General features: G+C 44.7%; 1 protein-coding gene across 1 annotated transcript in view; it reads left to right on the plus strand.

The window, feature by feature from the left end:
- Window positions 1-1,226: 1,226 nt before the first annotated feature.
- The window catches only part of slc17a7a (solute carrier family 17 member 7a), a 51,786-nt gene continuing 34,670 nt past the window's right edge, over window positions 1,227-18,342 (plus strand). The window contains exon 1 of the mRNA XM_055895524.1: window positions 1,227-1,624. Coding sequence (XP_055751499.1) covers window positions 1,563-1,624 — 62 coding nt within the window. The 5' untranslated portion in view covers window positions 1,227-1,562. The remainder of the gene's footprint in view (window positions 1,625-18,342) is intronic.

The raw sequence follows: 18,342 nt of genomic DNA on the forward strand, positions 1-18,342 counted from the left end.
TCGGTGTCCCACCCTCAGGGCGGTTGAGCTAATGTGCGGTAATGTGATTAGCATGATGTTGTAAGTAACAAGAACATTTCCCAGGACATGGACATATCTGGTATTGGCAGAAAGCTTAGCTGTACTGTCCCATTTATAGTAGCTATTACAGTGAAAGAATACCATGCAATTGTTTGAGGAGAGTGCACAGTTATGAACTTGAAAAGTTATTAATAAACCAATTAGGCACATTTGGGCAGTCTTGATACAAAATTATGAACAGAAATTAAATTGTTCATTGGATCAGTGTCACGATCTATCACAAGGATGACGCTGGCGAGACGAAGCAGGTACGGGGAGTAACATTTAATAAATAACGGACATGGAACGAGACATAAACAGCTTAGCAAACAGAAAAACAATCAATGCAGAAGCGGGGAACAGAGCTGGGGAACTGACACATATAGGGGAGGAAATGAACAGGTGATAAGAGAGTCCAGGTGAGTCCAATAACGCTGATGCGCGTGACGAGGAAAGGCAGGTGTACGTGATGGATGGCAGGAGTGAGTGATGCAAGGCATTCTGGCGCCCTCAAGCGCCAGGGGGAGGGGAAGAGCGGGAGCAGACGTGACAATCAGTCTAAAACATTGCATATACACTGCTGCCATCTAATGGCCAAAATCTAAATTGCGCCTGAGCTGGAATAATACATTATGGCCTTTCTCTTCCATTTCAAAGATGATGGTACAAAAAAAAATATTTAACGCTTGGTTCTTTCTTTGTATTATCATTTACCAGATCTAATGTGTTATATTCTCCTACATTCATTTTACAATTCCACAAACTTGAAAGTGTTTCCTTTAAAATGGTATCAAGAATATGCATATCCTTGCTTCAGGTCCTGAGCTACAGGCAGTTAGATTTGGGTATGTCATTTTAAGCGAAAATTGAATCAAAAGGGGCGGAAACTTTTAAACACTGTCGCCATCTAATGTGAAAGTCAGTGGCCGCTAGATGGCAGCATGCACACACTGAGTGGAGAGACTGGTCACGAGGCAGTGCGTGTCAAAAATAAGTGGATGACAGAAAAGTTTTAGTATCGTGTTTTTTTATCACATGACGACAAAACTGTTTATTACTTTTATCATGTCAATTGATTCAAATAATTTAAAATGGCAGCCTTGGCTTTAATATTTGCAGAGACTAGGCCTAGGCTACTCCAAATTATACATAGGTCTACATTTGGTGGATGAGAGCTCTAACAATGTTGTTTCGAGGGGGAGTGTAGGCTATGCTATCCTGTGAAAGAAAAGTCACTTCCGAATGGGCGAAATAATAAAGATAGGCTAGACTAGACTAGGCAACATCTAAATGTAGGCTATTGTATTTAGAAAGATACATTTTATGACAAGCAATTTCTATTGTGTATCGGAGCGCAAGAAGTGGTAGGGATGGACTGATGGAGTGTGTAAGAGAGAGAGAGAGAGTGAGAGAGAGAGAGAAAGAAAGAGAAAGAGAGGGACTGGGCTTAGAGCTGGAGTGCGCGCGGGATAGCACACCGGCTGGATCGGGGAGTCGCGAGGATGGAGATCCGACCAGACAGGTTTAAGGCGGTTGCAGCCAAGAATCTGGGAAAGATACACAGGTACCTCCTTAACTTCTTAACAATTGCTTATGGCTTGCCTTATTTTTCTGTAAACTGTTTGTTGAAAATAGATTTTTCTATAGGCTGCGGTAATTGATCACTATCTGCTACCCATTCCCAATTCTTACCACCCTAGAACTTTTATTGGTGATATTCAAAGCCCAAAAGGGCAACTGTTCGTGAAAGTGACTAAAAAGAAGTGTCACTTTCAGACAATATAGCGCACGGTCGATACCTGGATCTAAGTGACGCTCACTGTATGCTAGGCGCACCTGGACTCGTTTGGACAGTGTGCGCTCAGGGGCACAGCAAAATGGCAACATCTGGTGTGCATCCAGAGATGGGGTGGACATTATCACTAGAAAACTAGAAAAACTCTAACAAATGGAGAGAGTGTATGTTATGAAATTTGATTCGGATTGGCTGTATAACATTGTGCAATACTCCGATTGAAATGTATTGACGTAAATTGATTGTAGCAGGGTTTGGGTCAATTCGAACTAAATGCAGTCAATTCAGGAATTAAACTGAAATTCCAATTCAATCATTTGAAAAGGGCATACATTTTCAATGACTTCCCAATAAACTGGAAAGTAGCTATTTATTTCAGAAGTACCATTTTTTTAAATTCACTTCCTAAATTAACTGCTTTAAATTCGAATGGCCCCCAACCCTTGGATTGTAGGCTACCTAGATTGTGTCGGTCTTGGCGTTCAGGTGAGATGTGCCACTCTTGGTTTCAGCAGAGAGTGCGTGCGGTATCTGAGACCTGTGTTGCTCCGTGAGGTGTGATTACGTAATGTTTTCGTGCGTAATTGACGCGCACTGGCCGACTGAGAAGGTTGTCCAGATGGAAAGGAATAGAGAGAATCAGATTAGCCTCATGTAACATGGATGGTCCCCGGTGCCGATGACAGACCGAAACATCGACAGACAGACAGACAGACAGACAGGACACTCAGAAAGACAGACATACAATACCCATCGCCATCCTAATTGTCGCGTGTTCAATCAAGTAGTTTACATTCAAAATGACGGTTCGATGCAATGACTCTGAACATGTACATAGTTGGGACAGGATTTTAAACTTCCCCTGCAACTACAGGTGCGGATTATAGGCCTATCTTTCGCTATGCAATTGCAGTGGTCACGTGCATCCACTCGTTTAATTCATAATGTTTCCAATCAATTTTTATTTAGTAACTTGGAAATGTTTTCATAAAAAAGGCCATAAGGCGTACAAAAAGACCTACAATAAATAAATAAAAAGCCCCAGTCATTGTTATGATGACCAGAATTATAGATATGTTTGCACAAAATCATCTTTCAACATGAACATTTCATCACATTAGACTAAATGTCCATCATTTTAGCTTGGAATTAACTCATTAGGATATTTAGCCTGTGATTAAAATTGGAAATGTTGTCAAATCAATAGAGGTCTTTCAAATTACTTTTGCCAGGTGTATTAATTGATTGGTTGCATTTATTCGAAATTAAATGTAGCGCGGTGCTCCAGCTCCAGCCAGACGAACTTCCGTGGGTCGACTAGGTTTACAGGTTATTTCGTCAGACGGATTCTCCGTAGATCGACTGGACACTCGGGCAGGAGTCACTGCTAAACTAAAGGCTAGAAAATAGGTGTCGGGGAAAAAAACACGTTTAAAAGCTCCTGCAGCCTCCTGTCGAAACCTTGAATCGAAGCATAACTCCAAGCGTTTTGAAGAGTTCAGAAATCTCACGTTTTCTTTATTATTATTGTTATTAGCCCATTATTAATATCGTTTACATGTTTTATATATATTTACAACAGCATGGCCTAAACAAATGCAGCGTTACGGAAGGAAAAACCTGTGAGAAAACACAATGTCATGTTAATTTAAACCGGTAGATAATCTACATAATAAATTACCATAAACGGTTTAAAATAGAATATTAAAAAGTGATCAATTGATCGTCTGTGTAGGTGCCAAAAACAATCGAGATTATAGTCATTGATAGGGCAGCAAACTCGAGCTCTCCCGGGATGTGAGGTAGCAACCAAACATATAAATCCCCATCCTGAAATAGACCGTTTCTCTGCCAGCTGTCGGTCCACGCAAATCCCCTAACTCTACCCCTCCCACAATCCCACTCCAAGCCCAGTCCACTGTCACTTCCTCTCGCCCCCCTCTTCTCACCCCATCCTCATTCACAGACCAGCCTACTCCATCATCTCATCCGGGGCCCCGGATTAAGAGTGTAAGGGCACGCGAGTCAAATCGCTTTTTTCCCCCTGGCTCTCGGGAGGCACGTGGGTGCTGGTGTCCAATGCTAGTTGCTTTGAAATACTGTATGTGATTTGATTGGATTTGATTTATTTATATAGGGCCTTTCTACCAATGCGTTCTACCAACTGAGGTAGTAGGCTAAAGGAGGTACTGAAAGCGCTTTACAGAGGGGAAAATCACCTTCACACTACGCTTCTTGCACGACTGTGAGGGCTCACCCTCAGAGGAACTAGCTATATGACCATAGTGTATCAGACTGAGGGCTCAGAGGAACTAGCTATATGACTGTAGTGTATCAGACTGAGGGCTCAGAGGAACTAGCTATATGACTGTAGTGTATCAGACTGAGGGCTCATTGGCACTAGCTATATGACTGTAGTGTATCAGACTGAGGGCTCAGAGGAACTAGCTATATGACTGTAGTGTATCAGACTGAGGGCTCATTGGCACTAGCTATATGACTGTAGTGTATCCGAATCAAAGGGTTGAACTAATCCATACTTTGTAAATTATTGGTGTATTCACGTATGTGGTTGGGCTACAGTACCAGTCAAAAGTTTGGACACAGCTACTTATTCTTGGGTTTTTCTTGTAGAATAATAGTGAAGACATTAAAACTATGAAATAACACATATGGAATCATGTAGTAACCAAAAAAGTGTTAAACAAATTAAAATATATGTTATATTTGAGATTCTTCAAAGTAACCACCCTTTGCCTGTATGACATCTTTGGACACTCTTGGCATTCTCTCAACCAGCTTCATGAGGTAGTCACCCGGAATGCATTTCAATTAACAGGTGTGCCTTGTTAAAAGTTAATTTGTTGAATTTCTTTCCTTCTTAATGTGTTTGAGCCAATCAGTTGTGTTGTGAAAAGGTAGGGGTGTTATACAGAACTGTTATACAGTTAAGCAGTCCCTATTTGATAAAAGACCAAGTCTATATTATGGAAATTATTATGAAACCATGACTAAAGGACACCAATAATAAGAAGAGACTTGCTTGGGCCAAGAAACATGAGTAATGGATATTAGTCCGGTGTAAATCTGTTCTTTGGTCCAAATTTGAGATTTTTGGTTCCAACCGCCGTGTCTTTGTGAGACGCAGAATAAGTGAACGGATGATCTCCACGTGTGTGGTTCCCACCATGAAGCATGGAGGAGGAGGTGTGATGGTGTGGGGGTGCTTTGCTGGTGACAATGTTGGTGATTTATTTAGAATTCAAGGCACACTTAATTCTTATGGCTAGCGGAACCCCTCAACAACATTCGCTGAAAAGGCAGCGCGCGAAATTCCAAAATATTTTTCCGAAATATGTAACTTTCATACATTCACAAGTGCAATACACCAAATTAAAGCTTAACTTCTTAACTTCTTATGACTGGGTGACAGTATTGAGTAGCTTGGATGAAAAGGTGCCCAGAGTAAACTGCCTGCTACTCAGGCTCAGAGGCTAACATGTCAAACGATGTATAGAATAAATCTGTAGGATATTTTTAACATAAATCTTCAATAATGTTCCAACCGGAGAATTCCTTTGTCTTTAGAATTGCAATGGAACGCAGGTCGCACTCACGTGTGCGCGCGTGATCAGCTCATGGCACTCTGGCAGGCCTCTGGTTGATTCAGCTCTCATTCGCCCCCACCTCACAGTAGCAGCCTCAAACAAGGTTCTAAAGACTGTTGACATCTAGTGGAAGCCTTAGGAAGTGCAATATGAGTTGAAAAACTACAAACCTCAGATTTCCCACTTCCTGGTTGGAGTTTTCTCAGGTTTTCACCTACCATATGAGTTCTGTTATACTCATAGACATCATTCAAACAGTTTTAGAAACTTCGGAGTGTTTTCTATCCAATACTACTAATAATATGCATATGTTAGCTTCTGGGCCAGAGTAGCAGGAAGTTTACTCTGGGCACGCTTTTCATCCGAACGTGAAAATGCTGCCCCCTATCCCAAACAGATTTTAACCAACATGGCTACCACAGCGATACGCCATCCCATCTGGTTTGCGCTTAGTGGGACTATCATTTGTTTTCAACAGGACAATGACCCAACACACCTCCAGGTTGTGTAAGGCCGATTTGACCAAGAAGGAGAGTGATGGAGTGCTGCATCAGATGACCTGACCTCCACAATCACTTGACCTCAACCCAATTGAGATGGTTTGGGATGAGTTGGACTGCAGAGATTTTTATTTTTATTTTACCTTGGCAAGTCAGATAAGAACAAATTCTTATTTACAATGACAGCCTAGGAACAGTGGGTTAACTGCCTTGTTCAGGGGCAGAACGACATAGTTTTACCTTGTCAGCTCTGGGATTCAATCTAGCAACCTTTCGGTTACTGGCCCAAAGCTCTAACCACTAGGCTACCTGCCGCCCCAGTGAAGGAAAAGCAGCCAACAAGTGCTCAGCGTATGTGGGAACTCCTTCAAGACTTTTGGAAAAGCATTCCAGGTGAAGCTGGTTGAGAGAATGCCAAGAGTGTGCAAAGCTGTCATCAAGGCAAAGGGTGGTTACTTTGAAGAATCTCAAATATAAAATTTATTTTGATATGTTTAACACTTTTCTGGTTACTACGTGATTCCATATATGTATTTGTTTTCTACGATGTAGAAAACAGTTAAGAAAAACCCTGAGTAAGTTTGTCCAAACTTTTGACTGGTACTGTATATTCAAACAATGGGAAGTGTGTGCGTGTGCGTATGTGAGTGTGTATACTGTGTGAGTGGTCTACCTCACAGACAGAGCCGAGATCCCTCCCTGTGAATGCTGCCAGTAGTTCATCTATTATTTAGAGTTTTTCTCCATCAGAATGCGTCTCTTGTTTCTATATTAAACTAGGTAGGCAAATACTATAGTAGTATAAGGTACAGAGTAGCCCCAACACCTTCTCCTGTCCTCTCCTCTCTTCTCTTCTCTACCTTCACCCCTTCCCTGCAGTCATTCCCTTGTCATCCGTCAATAAATAATAATATTTAGCAGAGGCTTTTATCCAAAGCGACTTACAGTCATGTGTGTATACATTTTTTGAATGGGTGGTCCTGGGAATCAAACCCACAATCCTGGTGTTGCAACCACCATGCCAACTGAACTACAGAGGACCATGCTCTACTAACTGATCTACAGAGGACCATGCTCTACTAACTGGTCTACAGAGGACCATGCTCTACTAACTGATCTACAGAGGACCATGTTCTACTAACTGATCTACAGAGGACCATGCTCTACCAACTGGTCTACAGAGGACCATGCTCTACCAACTAGTCTACAGAGGACCATGCTCTACTAACTGGTCTACAGAGGACCATGCTCTACTAACTGATCTACAGAGGACCATGTTCTACTAACTGATCTACAGAGGACCATGCTCTACTAACTGGTCTACAGAGGACCATGTTCTACTAACTGGTCTACAGAGGACCATGCTCTACTAACTGGTCTACAGAGGACCATGCTCTACTAACTGATCTACAGAGGACCATGTTCTACTAACTGGTCTACAGAGGACCATGCTCTACTAACTGATCTACAGAGGACCATGCTCTACTAACTGGTCTACAGAGGACCATGTTCTACTAACTGGTCTACAGAGGACCATGCTCTACTAACTGGTCTACAGAGGACCATGCTCTACTAACTGGTCTACAGAGGACCATGCTCTACTAACTGGTCTACAGAGGACCATGCTCTACTAACTGGTCTACAGAGGACCATGCTCTACTAACTGGTCTACAGAGGACCATGCTCTACTAACTGGTCTACAGAGGACCATGCTCTACTAACTGGTCTACAGAGGACCATGCTCTACTAACTGGTCTACAGAGGACCATGCTCTACTAACTGATCTACAGAGGACCATGCTCTACTAACTGATCTACAGAGGACCATGCTCTACTAACTGGTCTACAGAGGACCATGCTCTACTAACTGATCTACAGAGGACCATGCTCTACTAACTGGTCTACAGAGGACCATGCTCTACCATGCTCTACTAACTGGTCTACAGAGGACCATGCTCTACTAACTGGTCTACAGAGGACCATGCTCTACCATGCTCTACTAACTGGTCTACAGAGGACCATGCTCTACTAACTGGTCTACAGAGGACCATGCTCTACCAACTGGTCTACAGAGGACCATGCTCTACTAACTGGTCTACAGAGGACCATGCTCTACTAACTGATCTACAGAGGACCATGCTCTACTAACTGATCTACAGAGGACCATGCTCTACTAACTGATCTACAGAGGACCATGCTCTACTAACTGGTCTACAGAGGACCATGCTCTACTAACTGGTCTACAGAGGACCATGCTCTACTAACTGATCTACAGAGGACCATGCTCTACTAACTGGTCTACAGAGGACCATGCTCTACCAACTAGTCTACAGAGGACCATGCTCTACTGACTGGTCTACAGAGGACCATGCTCTACTAACTGGTCTACAGAGGACCATGCTCTACTAACTGGTCTACAGAGGACCATGCTCTACTAACTGGTCTACAGAGGACCATGCTCTACGAACTGAGAAAACAGTAGACGTGTCCTATAGCTTTCACCTATAGTATACAATCAATATGCATTTATTTGGAATCTAGCTTTTTGGCTAATGATAATCACAGCAGAGCTATCTCAACCTATAGGCCATCGCAGCGGAGCTCTCTCAACCTATAGGCCATCACAGCGGAGCGTTCTCAACCTATAGGCCATCACAGCGGAGCGTTCTCAACCTATTGACTATCACAGCGGAGGTCTCTCAGGTTAGGCTGCTGGGGGGGGGGGGGGGGGGGGGATGGGTCATACACCCAATTAGTACAGCATGTAACAGACCCCGACATGCAGGGTGACATTTTGGCAGAGACATAAAGTGGTATCATTGTCAAATTGATGGAATTCATGGTTAAGATACGTAGTGCCACTGTCATTTTAAACCCTCATATTGATGGAATTCATGTCATTTTAAACCCTCATATTGATGGAATTCATGGTTAAGATACACAGTGAGCCCTCCCCACCTCTCCTGTTATGGATGTCAAACAGGGACAGGTTAAGAAGGAAATGCTACCACAGGTATGGGGAGGGAAATGGTCACTTTCCACACTAGCGATGCTTTATTGCAATGTCAAGACAGTACTACTATAGTTCTACATTTGATCTGTAAAGCACCTTTCATAAAAATAAAAACACTACAAATATTAAAAAACAGTACAAACAGTACATACATGGGCGACAGGTAGCCTAGTGGTTAGAGACAGGTAGCCTAGTGGTTAGAGACAGGTAGCCTAGTGGTTAGAGACAGGTAGCCTAGTGGTTAGAGACAGGTAGCCTCGTGGTTAGAGACAGGGAGCCTAGTGGTTAGAGACAGGTAGCCTAGTGGTTAGAGACAGGTAGCCTAGTGGTTAGAGACAGGTAGCCTAGTGGTTAGAGACAGGTAGCCTAGTGGTTAGAGACAGGTAGCCTAGTGGTTAGAGACAGGTAGCCTCGTGGTTAGAGACAGGTAGCCTAGTGGTTAGAGACAGGTAGCCTAGTGGTTAGAGACAGGTAGCCTAGTGGTTAGAGACAGGTAGCCTAGTGGTTTGAGGCAGGTAGCCTCGTGGTTAGAGACATGTAGCCTCGTGGTTAGAGACAGGTAGCCTAGTGGTTTGAGGCAGGTAGCCTCGTGGTTAGAGACAGGTAGCCTCGTGGTTAGAGACAGGTAGCCTAGTGGTTTGAGGCAGGTAGCCTCGTGGTTAGAGACATGTAGCCTCGTGGTTAGAGACAGGTAGCCTAGTGGTTAGAGACAGGTAGCCTCGTGGTTAGAGCGTTGGACTTGTAACCGAAAGGTTGCAAGATTGAATCCCCCAGCTGACAAGGGAAAAATCTGTCGTTCTGCCCCTGAACAAGGCAGTTAACTGTTGCTAGGCCGTCATTGAAAATAAGCATTTGTTCTTAACTGACTTGCCTAGTTAAATAAAGGTACAATAAATAAATAAACATAGTAAACAACAAATAAAAAACGAATTATATATTTGTGTAATAATAAAAAATAGTTTGCTTTTTAATATGTATTGATAGTGACTTCCTGGTTTTACAGTATGTCATGTGGATGCTGTCTTTCTGTGTTCTGTGAATTGCCATGCAGTCTGCAGTGTGAGTAGTAGTAACTCATATCTATATCTAGTAGTAGTAACTCATATCTATATCTAGTAGTAATAACTCATATTTATATCTAGTAGTAATAACTCATATTTATATCTAGTAGTAATAACTCATATGCAGTCCCGTACAACTGCATGCTGTAGGTTTGCGTGAGTGTGTGTGTGTGTGTGTGTGTGTGTGTGTGTGTGTGTGTGTGTGTGTGTGTGTGTGTGTGTGTGTGTGTGTGTGTGTGTGTGTGTGTGTGTGTGTGTGTGTGCATGAATGAGTTTGTACTAAGTTGTTTCACAATGTCTGGGTGTAATTTTGTGTCTGGGGTGTATAAAGGTCATGCAATGTGTGTGTGTGTGTGTGTGTGTGCGTGCGTGCGTGCGTGCATGTTTGTTTGTGCGTCTGTCTATGACGAAGATCGTGTGACAGGAGGGGGGAGTATGACTCCCTAGGTAACATAGTCCCATAGAGACACAATCTGTTCACTGGAGAGGAGGGGAGGATGAGAACGAGAGAGAAGAGAGAGAGGGGGAGGGGGATGAGGGAAGCCATCACTGTTATCTTAATTCAAATGGCAATAGCAGCAATCATTTAGAGCGTCAAGAGGGAGATTTGAAGAGGATTTTAATCAATCTCATCAGACAAGCGTCCAATGTTCAATATGTCCACCTTCAACTTTCACTAGGTTTCAAATCAACCACTGGACTTAACCGAAGGAAGGTTTCCACCCACTGACCTTCAAATGCTCTGTCTGAGTCCCAAATGGCATCCTATACCCTACAGGGCTCTGGTCAGAAGTAGTGCACTATGTAGGGTATAGTGTGTCATTTGGGAGGTATGGATAGTAGACAAGGGCATTGTTCTGAAGCCCCCAACACCGTCACTTCACCAACGACATCCAACATCTCTTCCAGTCAACCACTTTATTCATTTCATTCAACTTTAAAGCCGGAATCCTTAGTTGCTACATCCATTTTTGGACGTATTAATTAATGATTTATACCCATTGATTCTTGAAGAATCTAACTTTTAAATGCCGCATGAGCTTAGTTTAACTGTTGTGCCCCATCAGAACCCCAAATATAAGCTTGTTTTATTCCAATGTTTGTATAGAAAGAAAATGTAAACAAACTCTGTATAGCCTCATAACATGGTTCAAACTATACTTTTCATATCATGGATGATCTTGTCCTTGCATTTACTGTGCACAGCTCTTGTTTTGAATTTTAGAGTGGTTACATGTCTCCAGGCCCATCCCTCATTTTACCAGAACACAGGCGGGGCCCACTTGTTGTTGTCTCAATAAAGGATTCCAGCTTTAACTCTGTTTTTCATGAACAAATACCAAAGCTGAACACCTCAACAGTTTGATTATTTATCAATATTAAAAGGAATCAGCACATTTCTCCCCATTTCATTTAGTGAATGGTTTTGGATGGGTGTAGTTGCAGCAGCTCTTTCACAATCTCCCACCCACCTAACATAATGACATAGTATCCTCATTCCAGACTCCAGTGATTTATGTAGGCTGTATGTCAAAACATTAGACTGTACAGCAGACACTATGACAACAGTGGATATAATGACAATAGAGACAAGTGGAGGGAGGAGAAAGGATAACATAAAGACAGGATGAGAGGGATGGACAGCAAGAAGAGGGAGGGACAGCAAGAGTTTGAGAGGGACAGCAAGAGGAGGGAAGGACAGCAAGAGGAGGGAGGGACAGCAAGAGTTTGAGAGGGACAGCAAGAGGAGGGAGGGACAGCAAGAGGAGGGAGGGACAGCAAGAGTTGGGAGGGACAGCAAGAGGAGGGAGGGACAGCAAGAGGAGGGAGGGACAGCAAGAGTTGGGAGGGACAGCAAGAGGAGGGAGGGACAGCAAGAGGAGGGAGGGACAGCAAGAGTTTGAGAGGGACAGCAAGAGGAGGGAAGGACAGCAAGAGGAGGGAGGGACAGCAAGAGTTGGGAGGGACAGCAAGAGGAGGGAGGGACAGCAAGAGGAGGGAGGGACAGCAAGAGGAGGGAGGAACAGCAAGAGGAGGGAGGGACAGCAAGAGTTGGGAGGGACAGCAAGAGGAGGGAGGGACAGTAAGAGGAGGGAGGGACAGCAAGATGAGGAGAGACAGCAAGAGGGGGAAGGACAGCAAGAGGAGGAGGGACAGCAAGAGGAGGAGGGACAGCAAGAGGATGGAGGGACAGCAAGAGGAGGGAGGGACAGTAAGAGGGTAGAGGGAAAGCAATCGGATGGAGGGACAGCAAGAGGAGGGAGGGACAGTAAGAGGAGGGAGGGACAGCAAGAGGATGGAGGGACAGCAAGAGGAGGGAGGGACAGTAAGAGGGTAGAGGGAAAGCAATCGGATGGAGGGACAGCAATCGGATGGAGGGACAGCAAGAGGAGGGAGGGACAGTAAGAGGAGGGAGGGACAGCAAGAGGATGGAGGGACAGCAAGAGGAGGGAGGGACAGTAAGAGGGTAGAGGGAAAGCAATCGGATGGAGGGACAGCAAGAGGAGGGAGGGACCTCGGAAATATCATTATATATGGACAAGTGATCACTAGGGCGTCTGAGGTTACGTAACATTTTACTCTCTCCTCTCTCTCTCTTGCTCCCTCTATTTCTCTCTGTCTGTCTCTCATCCTCTTATGAGGGGATTATCAGGAACGCTCTGTGAATTGGAGAATTTAATATAAAAGGTAACAAAAGAGTTGTCGTCAGCTCATTTGCCAAGCCAGTCTGTTCTATCTGTTATAACACACATGGAGGCCCTCCAGTCTATATGTTATAACACACATGGAGGCCCAGCCAGTCTATATGTTCTAACACACATGGAGGCCCAGCCAGTCTAAGTGTTATAACACACATGGAGGCCCAGCCAGTCTATATGTTCTAACACACATGGAGGCCCAGCCAGTCTATATGTTCTAACACACATGGAGGCCCAGCCAGTCTAAGTGTTATAACACACATGGAGGCCAAGCCAGTCAATATGTTCTAACACACATGGAGGCCCAGCCAGTCTATATGTTCTAACACACATGGAGGCCCAGCCAGTCTAAGTGTTATAACACACATGGAGGCCCAGCCAGTCTATATGTTCTAACACACATGGAGGCCCAGCCAGTCTATATGTTCTAACACACATGGAGGCCCAGCCAGTCTATATGTTTTAACACACATGGAGGCCCAGCCAGTCTATATGTTCTAACACACATGGAGGCCCAGCCAGGCTGATATATCTGTTATAACAGACATGGAGGCCCTCCAGTCTATATGTTATAACACACATGGAGGCCCAGCCAGGCTGGTATATCTGTTCTAACACACATGGAGGCCCAGCCAGTCTAAGTGTTATAACACACATGGAGGCCTAGCCAGTCTATATGTTATAACACACATGGAGGCCCAGCCAGTCTATATGTTCTAACACACATGGAGGCCCAGCCAGTCTATATGTTCTAACACACATGGAGGCCCAGCCAGTCTATATGTTCTAACACACATGGAGGCCCAGCCAGTCTATATGTTCTAACACACATGGAGGCCCAGCCAGTCTATATGTTATAACACACATGGAGGCCCAGCCAGTCTATATGTTCTAACACACATGGAGGCCCAGCCAGTCTATATGTTCTAACACACATGGAGGCCCAGCCAGTCTATATGTTCTAACACACATGGAGGCCCAGCCAGTCTATATGTTCTAACACACATGGAGGCCTAGCCAGTCTATATGTTCTAACACACATGGAGGCCCAGCCAGTCTATATGTTCTAACACACATGGAGGCCCAGCCAGTCTATATGTTCTAACACACATGGAGACCCAGCCAGTCTATATGTTATAACACACATGGGGGCCCTCCAGTCTATATGTTGTAACACACATGGAGGCCCAGCCAGTCTATATGTTATAACACACATGGAGACCCAGCCAGTCTATATGTTATAACACACATGGAGGCCCTCCAGTCTATATATTGTAACACACATGGAGGCCCTCCAGTCTATATGTTGTAACACACATGGAAGCCCTCCAGTCTATATGTTATAACACACATGGAGACCCAGCCAGTCTATATGTTATAACACACATGGAGGCCCAGCCAGTCTATATGTTATAACACACATGGAGGCCCTCCAGTCTATATGTTATAACACACATGGAGGCCCAGCCAGTCTATATGTTATAACAGACACGGAGGCCCAGCCAGTCTATATGTTCTAACACACATGGAGGCCCAGCCAGTCTATATGTTATAACACACATGGAGGCCTAGCCAGTCTATATGTTCTAGCACACATGGAGGCCCAGCCAGTCTATATGTTATAACTCACATGGAGGCCCTCCAGTCTATATGTTATAACACACATGGAGGCCCAGCCAGTCTATATGTTCTAACACACATGGAGGCCTAGCCAGTCTATATGTTCTAACACACATGGAGGCCCAGCCAGTCTATATGTTATAACACACATGGAGGCCTAGCCAGTCTATATGTTCTAACACACATGGAGGCCTAGCCAGTCTATCTGTCATAACACACATGGAGACCCAGACAGTCTATATGTTATAACACACATGGAGGCCCAGCCAGTCTATATGTTCTAACACACATGGAGGCCCAGCCAGTCTATGTGTTATAACACACATGGAGGCCCAGCCAGTAGATATGTTATAACACACATGGAGGCCCAGCCAGGCTGTTCTATCTGGCTGTGAGGTAGTGTGTATGTTATAACCTTCACAGCACCTTTATAACCTGTTATAGCTTATAGAACTGCTAAGTCAATGTTGTGGAGGAGATTGTGCTCACAATCAATGTTAGATGGTTGGATGGATGGATGGATGGTTGGATGGATGGATGGATGGAAAGATGCATAGATGGATGGATCAAGGAGGGAGGTGGCTTAGCAGTTCAGACGTCTTTTCCGTATTGTCTTGTCGTGTCCTGTATATATATATATATTTACACCTTTTCTTCACATATCTTTTATTTATTTTATTATCCAAGAACTCAACTACAAAAGCTTTCCTGCAAAAGCTTTCCTGCAACCCGCTTCACCAATTACAATAAGTAATATTTACCTCAATCTGAAAATCCATCGTGGAAGATAGCCAGGGGCTAATTCAGAAGCTAGCCTGATAGCTAACCAGAAGCTACTCCGATAGCTAGCCAGAAGCTAATCTGTAGCTGCCCCGAAATTAGCCGGTTTGCTAGCTAGCGTTGGTGTTTCAGCTGCCCACGTTTTGCGGTCATCAGCTATTCCTTTAGCTCGATAATCTACCGGCACTTTTGTGCAACGCGACTCGGACCGGAGCATTCCGGGACTTTTTTTCTCCCAGTTTCCCCGGATTCCAACCGCAGGCTCTGGACACTTGCACCTTGATTTCGCAGCTAGCTAGCTGCATACCGTGTGACTATTGGCTTACGTCGACCCCGGAGCAAACTCAAATCATGCTGGAGCTAGCCAGCTGAGAAGTTCCATCACCATCCGGACCCGTTTCTTTTGTTGCTGCTGCAGATACGGAACCCCACCGGGCCTTCACGACTGACTGCCGACGTTATCTGCCCGAGGGATTTATCCAACCGGCAAATCCGTCCCGACGTTACCTGAACGCTCACCTGAGGCCCGCTAATCGTTAGCTGTCCTATCGGCTGCTATCTGAACAAAACCCCACTACACGGAACCTACCGACGGAAACGCACGAGGTATCTACAAACAGACCTCCATCCTATGCTGCTACCGATAGCCATATACCCGGCCAGCTGTCTGGATCGCCACGACCCCAACCAACCTCTACTCACTGGACCCTTACTGATCACTCGATTAAGCATGCCTCTCCTTAATGTAAATATGCCTTGTCCATTGCTGTTCTGGTTAGTGTTTATTGGCTTATTTCACTGTAGAGATTCTAGCCCTGCTCTCTATACCATATCCAACCTATCAGTTCCACCACCCACATATGCGATGACATCACCTGGTTTCAATGATGTTTCTAGAGACAAGATCTCTCTCATCATCACTCAATACCTAGGTTTACCTCCACTGTATTCACATCCTACCATACCTTTGTCTGTACATTATTCCTTTAAACTATTTTATCGCCCCCAGAAACTTCCTTTTACTCTCTGCTCTAGTAGCTCTAGGCGACCAATTCTCATAGCTTTTAGCCGTACCATTATCCTACTTCTCCTCTGTTCCTCTGGTGATGTAGAGGTGAATCCAGGCCCTGCAGTACCTGGCTCCACTCCTATTCCCCAGGCGCTCTCTTTTGATGACTTCTGTAACCGTAATAGCCTTGGCTTCATGCATGTTAACATTAGAAGCCTCCTCCCTAAGTTTGTTTTGTTCACTGCTTTAGCACACTCTACCAACCCGGATGTTTTAGCCGTGTCTGAATCCTGGCTTAGAAAGACCACCAAAAATTCAGACATTTTTATCCCCAATTACAATATTTTCAGACAAGATAGAACGACCAAAGGGGGCGGTGTTGCAATCTACTGCAAAGACTGCCTGCAGAGTTCTGTTATACTATCCAGGTCTGTTCCCAAACAATTTGAACTTCTACTTTTAAAAATCTACCTCTCTAAAAACAAGTCTCTCACCGTTGCCGCCTGCTATAGACCACCCTCTGCCCCCAGCTGTGCTCTGGACACTATATGTGAACTGATTGCCCCCCATCTATCTTCAGAGCTCGTGCTGCTAGGCGACCTAAATTTGAACATGCTCAACACCCCAGCCACCCTACAATCTAAGCTTGATGCCCTCAATCTCACACAAATTATCAATGAACCTACCAGGTACCACCCCAATTCCGTAAACACGGGTACCCTCATAGATATCATCCTAACAAACTTGCCCTCCAAATACACCTCTGCTGTTTTCAACCAAGATCTCAGCGATCACTGCCTCATTGCCTGCATCCGTAATGGGTCAGCGGTCAAACGACCTCCACTCATCACTGTCAAACGCTCCCTGAAACACTTCAGCGAGCAGGCCTTCCTAATCGACCTGGCCGGGATATCCTGGAAGGATATTGATCTCATCCCGTCAGTAGAGGATGCCTGGTCATTTTTTTAAAATGCCTTCCTCACCATCTTGAATAAGCATGCCCCATTCAAGAAATTTAGAACCAGGAACAGATATAGCCCTTGGTTCTCTCCTGACCTGACTGCCCTTAACCATCAGAAAAACATCCTATGGCGTTCTGCATTAGCATCGAACAGCCCCCGTGATATGCAACTTTTCAGGGAAGCCAGAAACCAATATACACAGGCAGTTAGAACAGCCAAGGTTAGCTTTTTCAAGCAGAAATTTGCTTCCTGCTACACAAATTCAAAAAAGTTCTGGGACACCGTAAAGTCCATGGAGAATAAGAACACCTCCTCCCAGCTTCCAACCGCTCTGAAGATAGGAAACACTGTCACCACCGACAAATCCACTATAATTGAGAATTTCAATAAGCATTTTTCTACGGCTGGCCATGCTTTCCACCTGGCTACCCCTACCCCGGACAACAGCACTGCCCTCCCCTCTGCTACTCGCCCAAGCCTTCCCCATTTCTCTTTCTCCCAAATACAGTCAGCTGATGTTCTTAATGAGCTGCAAAATCTGGACCCTTACAAATCAGCCGGGCTAGATAATCTGGACCCTTTCTTTCTAAAACTATCTGCTGAAATTGTTGCCACCCCTATTACTAGCCTCTTCAACCTCTCTTTCGTGTCGTCTGAGATCCCCAAAGATTGGAAAGCAGCTGCGGTTATCCCCCTCTTCAAAGGGGGGGACACCCTTGACCCTAACTGCTACAGACCTATATCTATCGTAACCTGCCTTTCTAAGGTCTTCGAAAGCCAAGTCAACAAACAGATTACCGACCATTTCGAATCACACCACACCTTCTCCGCTATGCAATCTGGTTTCAGAGCTGGTCATGGGTGCACCTCAGCCACGCTCAAGGTCATAAACGATATCGTAACCGCCATCGATAGGAAACAATACTGTGCAGCCGTATTCATTGACCTGGCCAAGGCTTTTGACTCTGTCAATCACCACATCCTCATTGGCAGACTCGACAGCCTTGGTTTCTCTAATGATTGCCTCGCCTGGTTCACCAACTACTTCTCTGATAGAGTTCAGTGTGTCAAATCGGAGGGTCTGTTGTCCGGGCCTCTGGCAGTCTCTATGGGGGTGCCACAGGGTTCAATTCTTGGACCGACCCTCTTCTCTGTTTACATCAATGATGTCGCTCTTGCTGCTGGTGATTCTCTGATCCACCTCTACGCAGACGACACTATTCTGTATACTTCTGG

The sequence above is a fragment of the Salvelinus fontinalis genome, chromosome 2 (genome assembly GCF_029448725.1).
Source record: "Salvelinus fontinalis isolate EN_2023a chromosome 2, ASM2944872v1, whole genome shotgun sequence".
In the NCBI taxonomy this organism is placed as follows: domain Eukaryota; kingdom Metazoa; phylum Chordata; class Actinopteri; order Salmoniformes; family Salmonidae; genus Salvelinus; species Salvelinus fontinalis.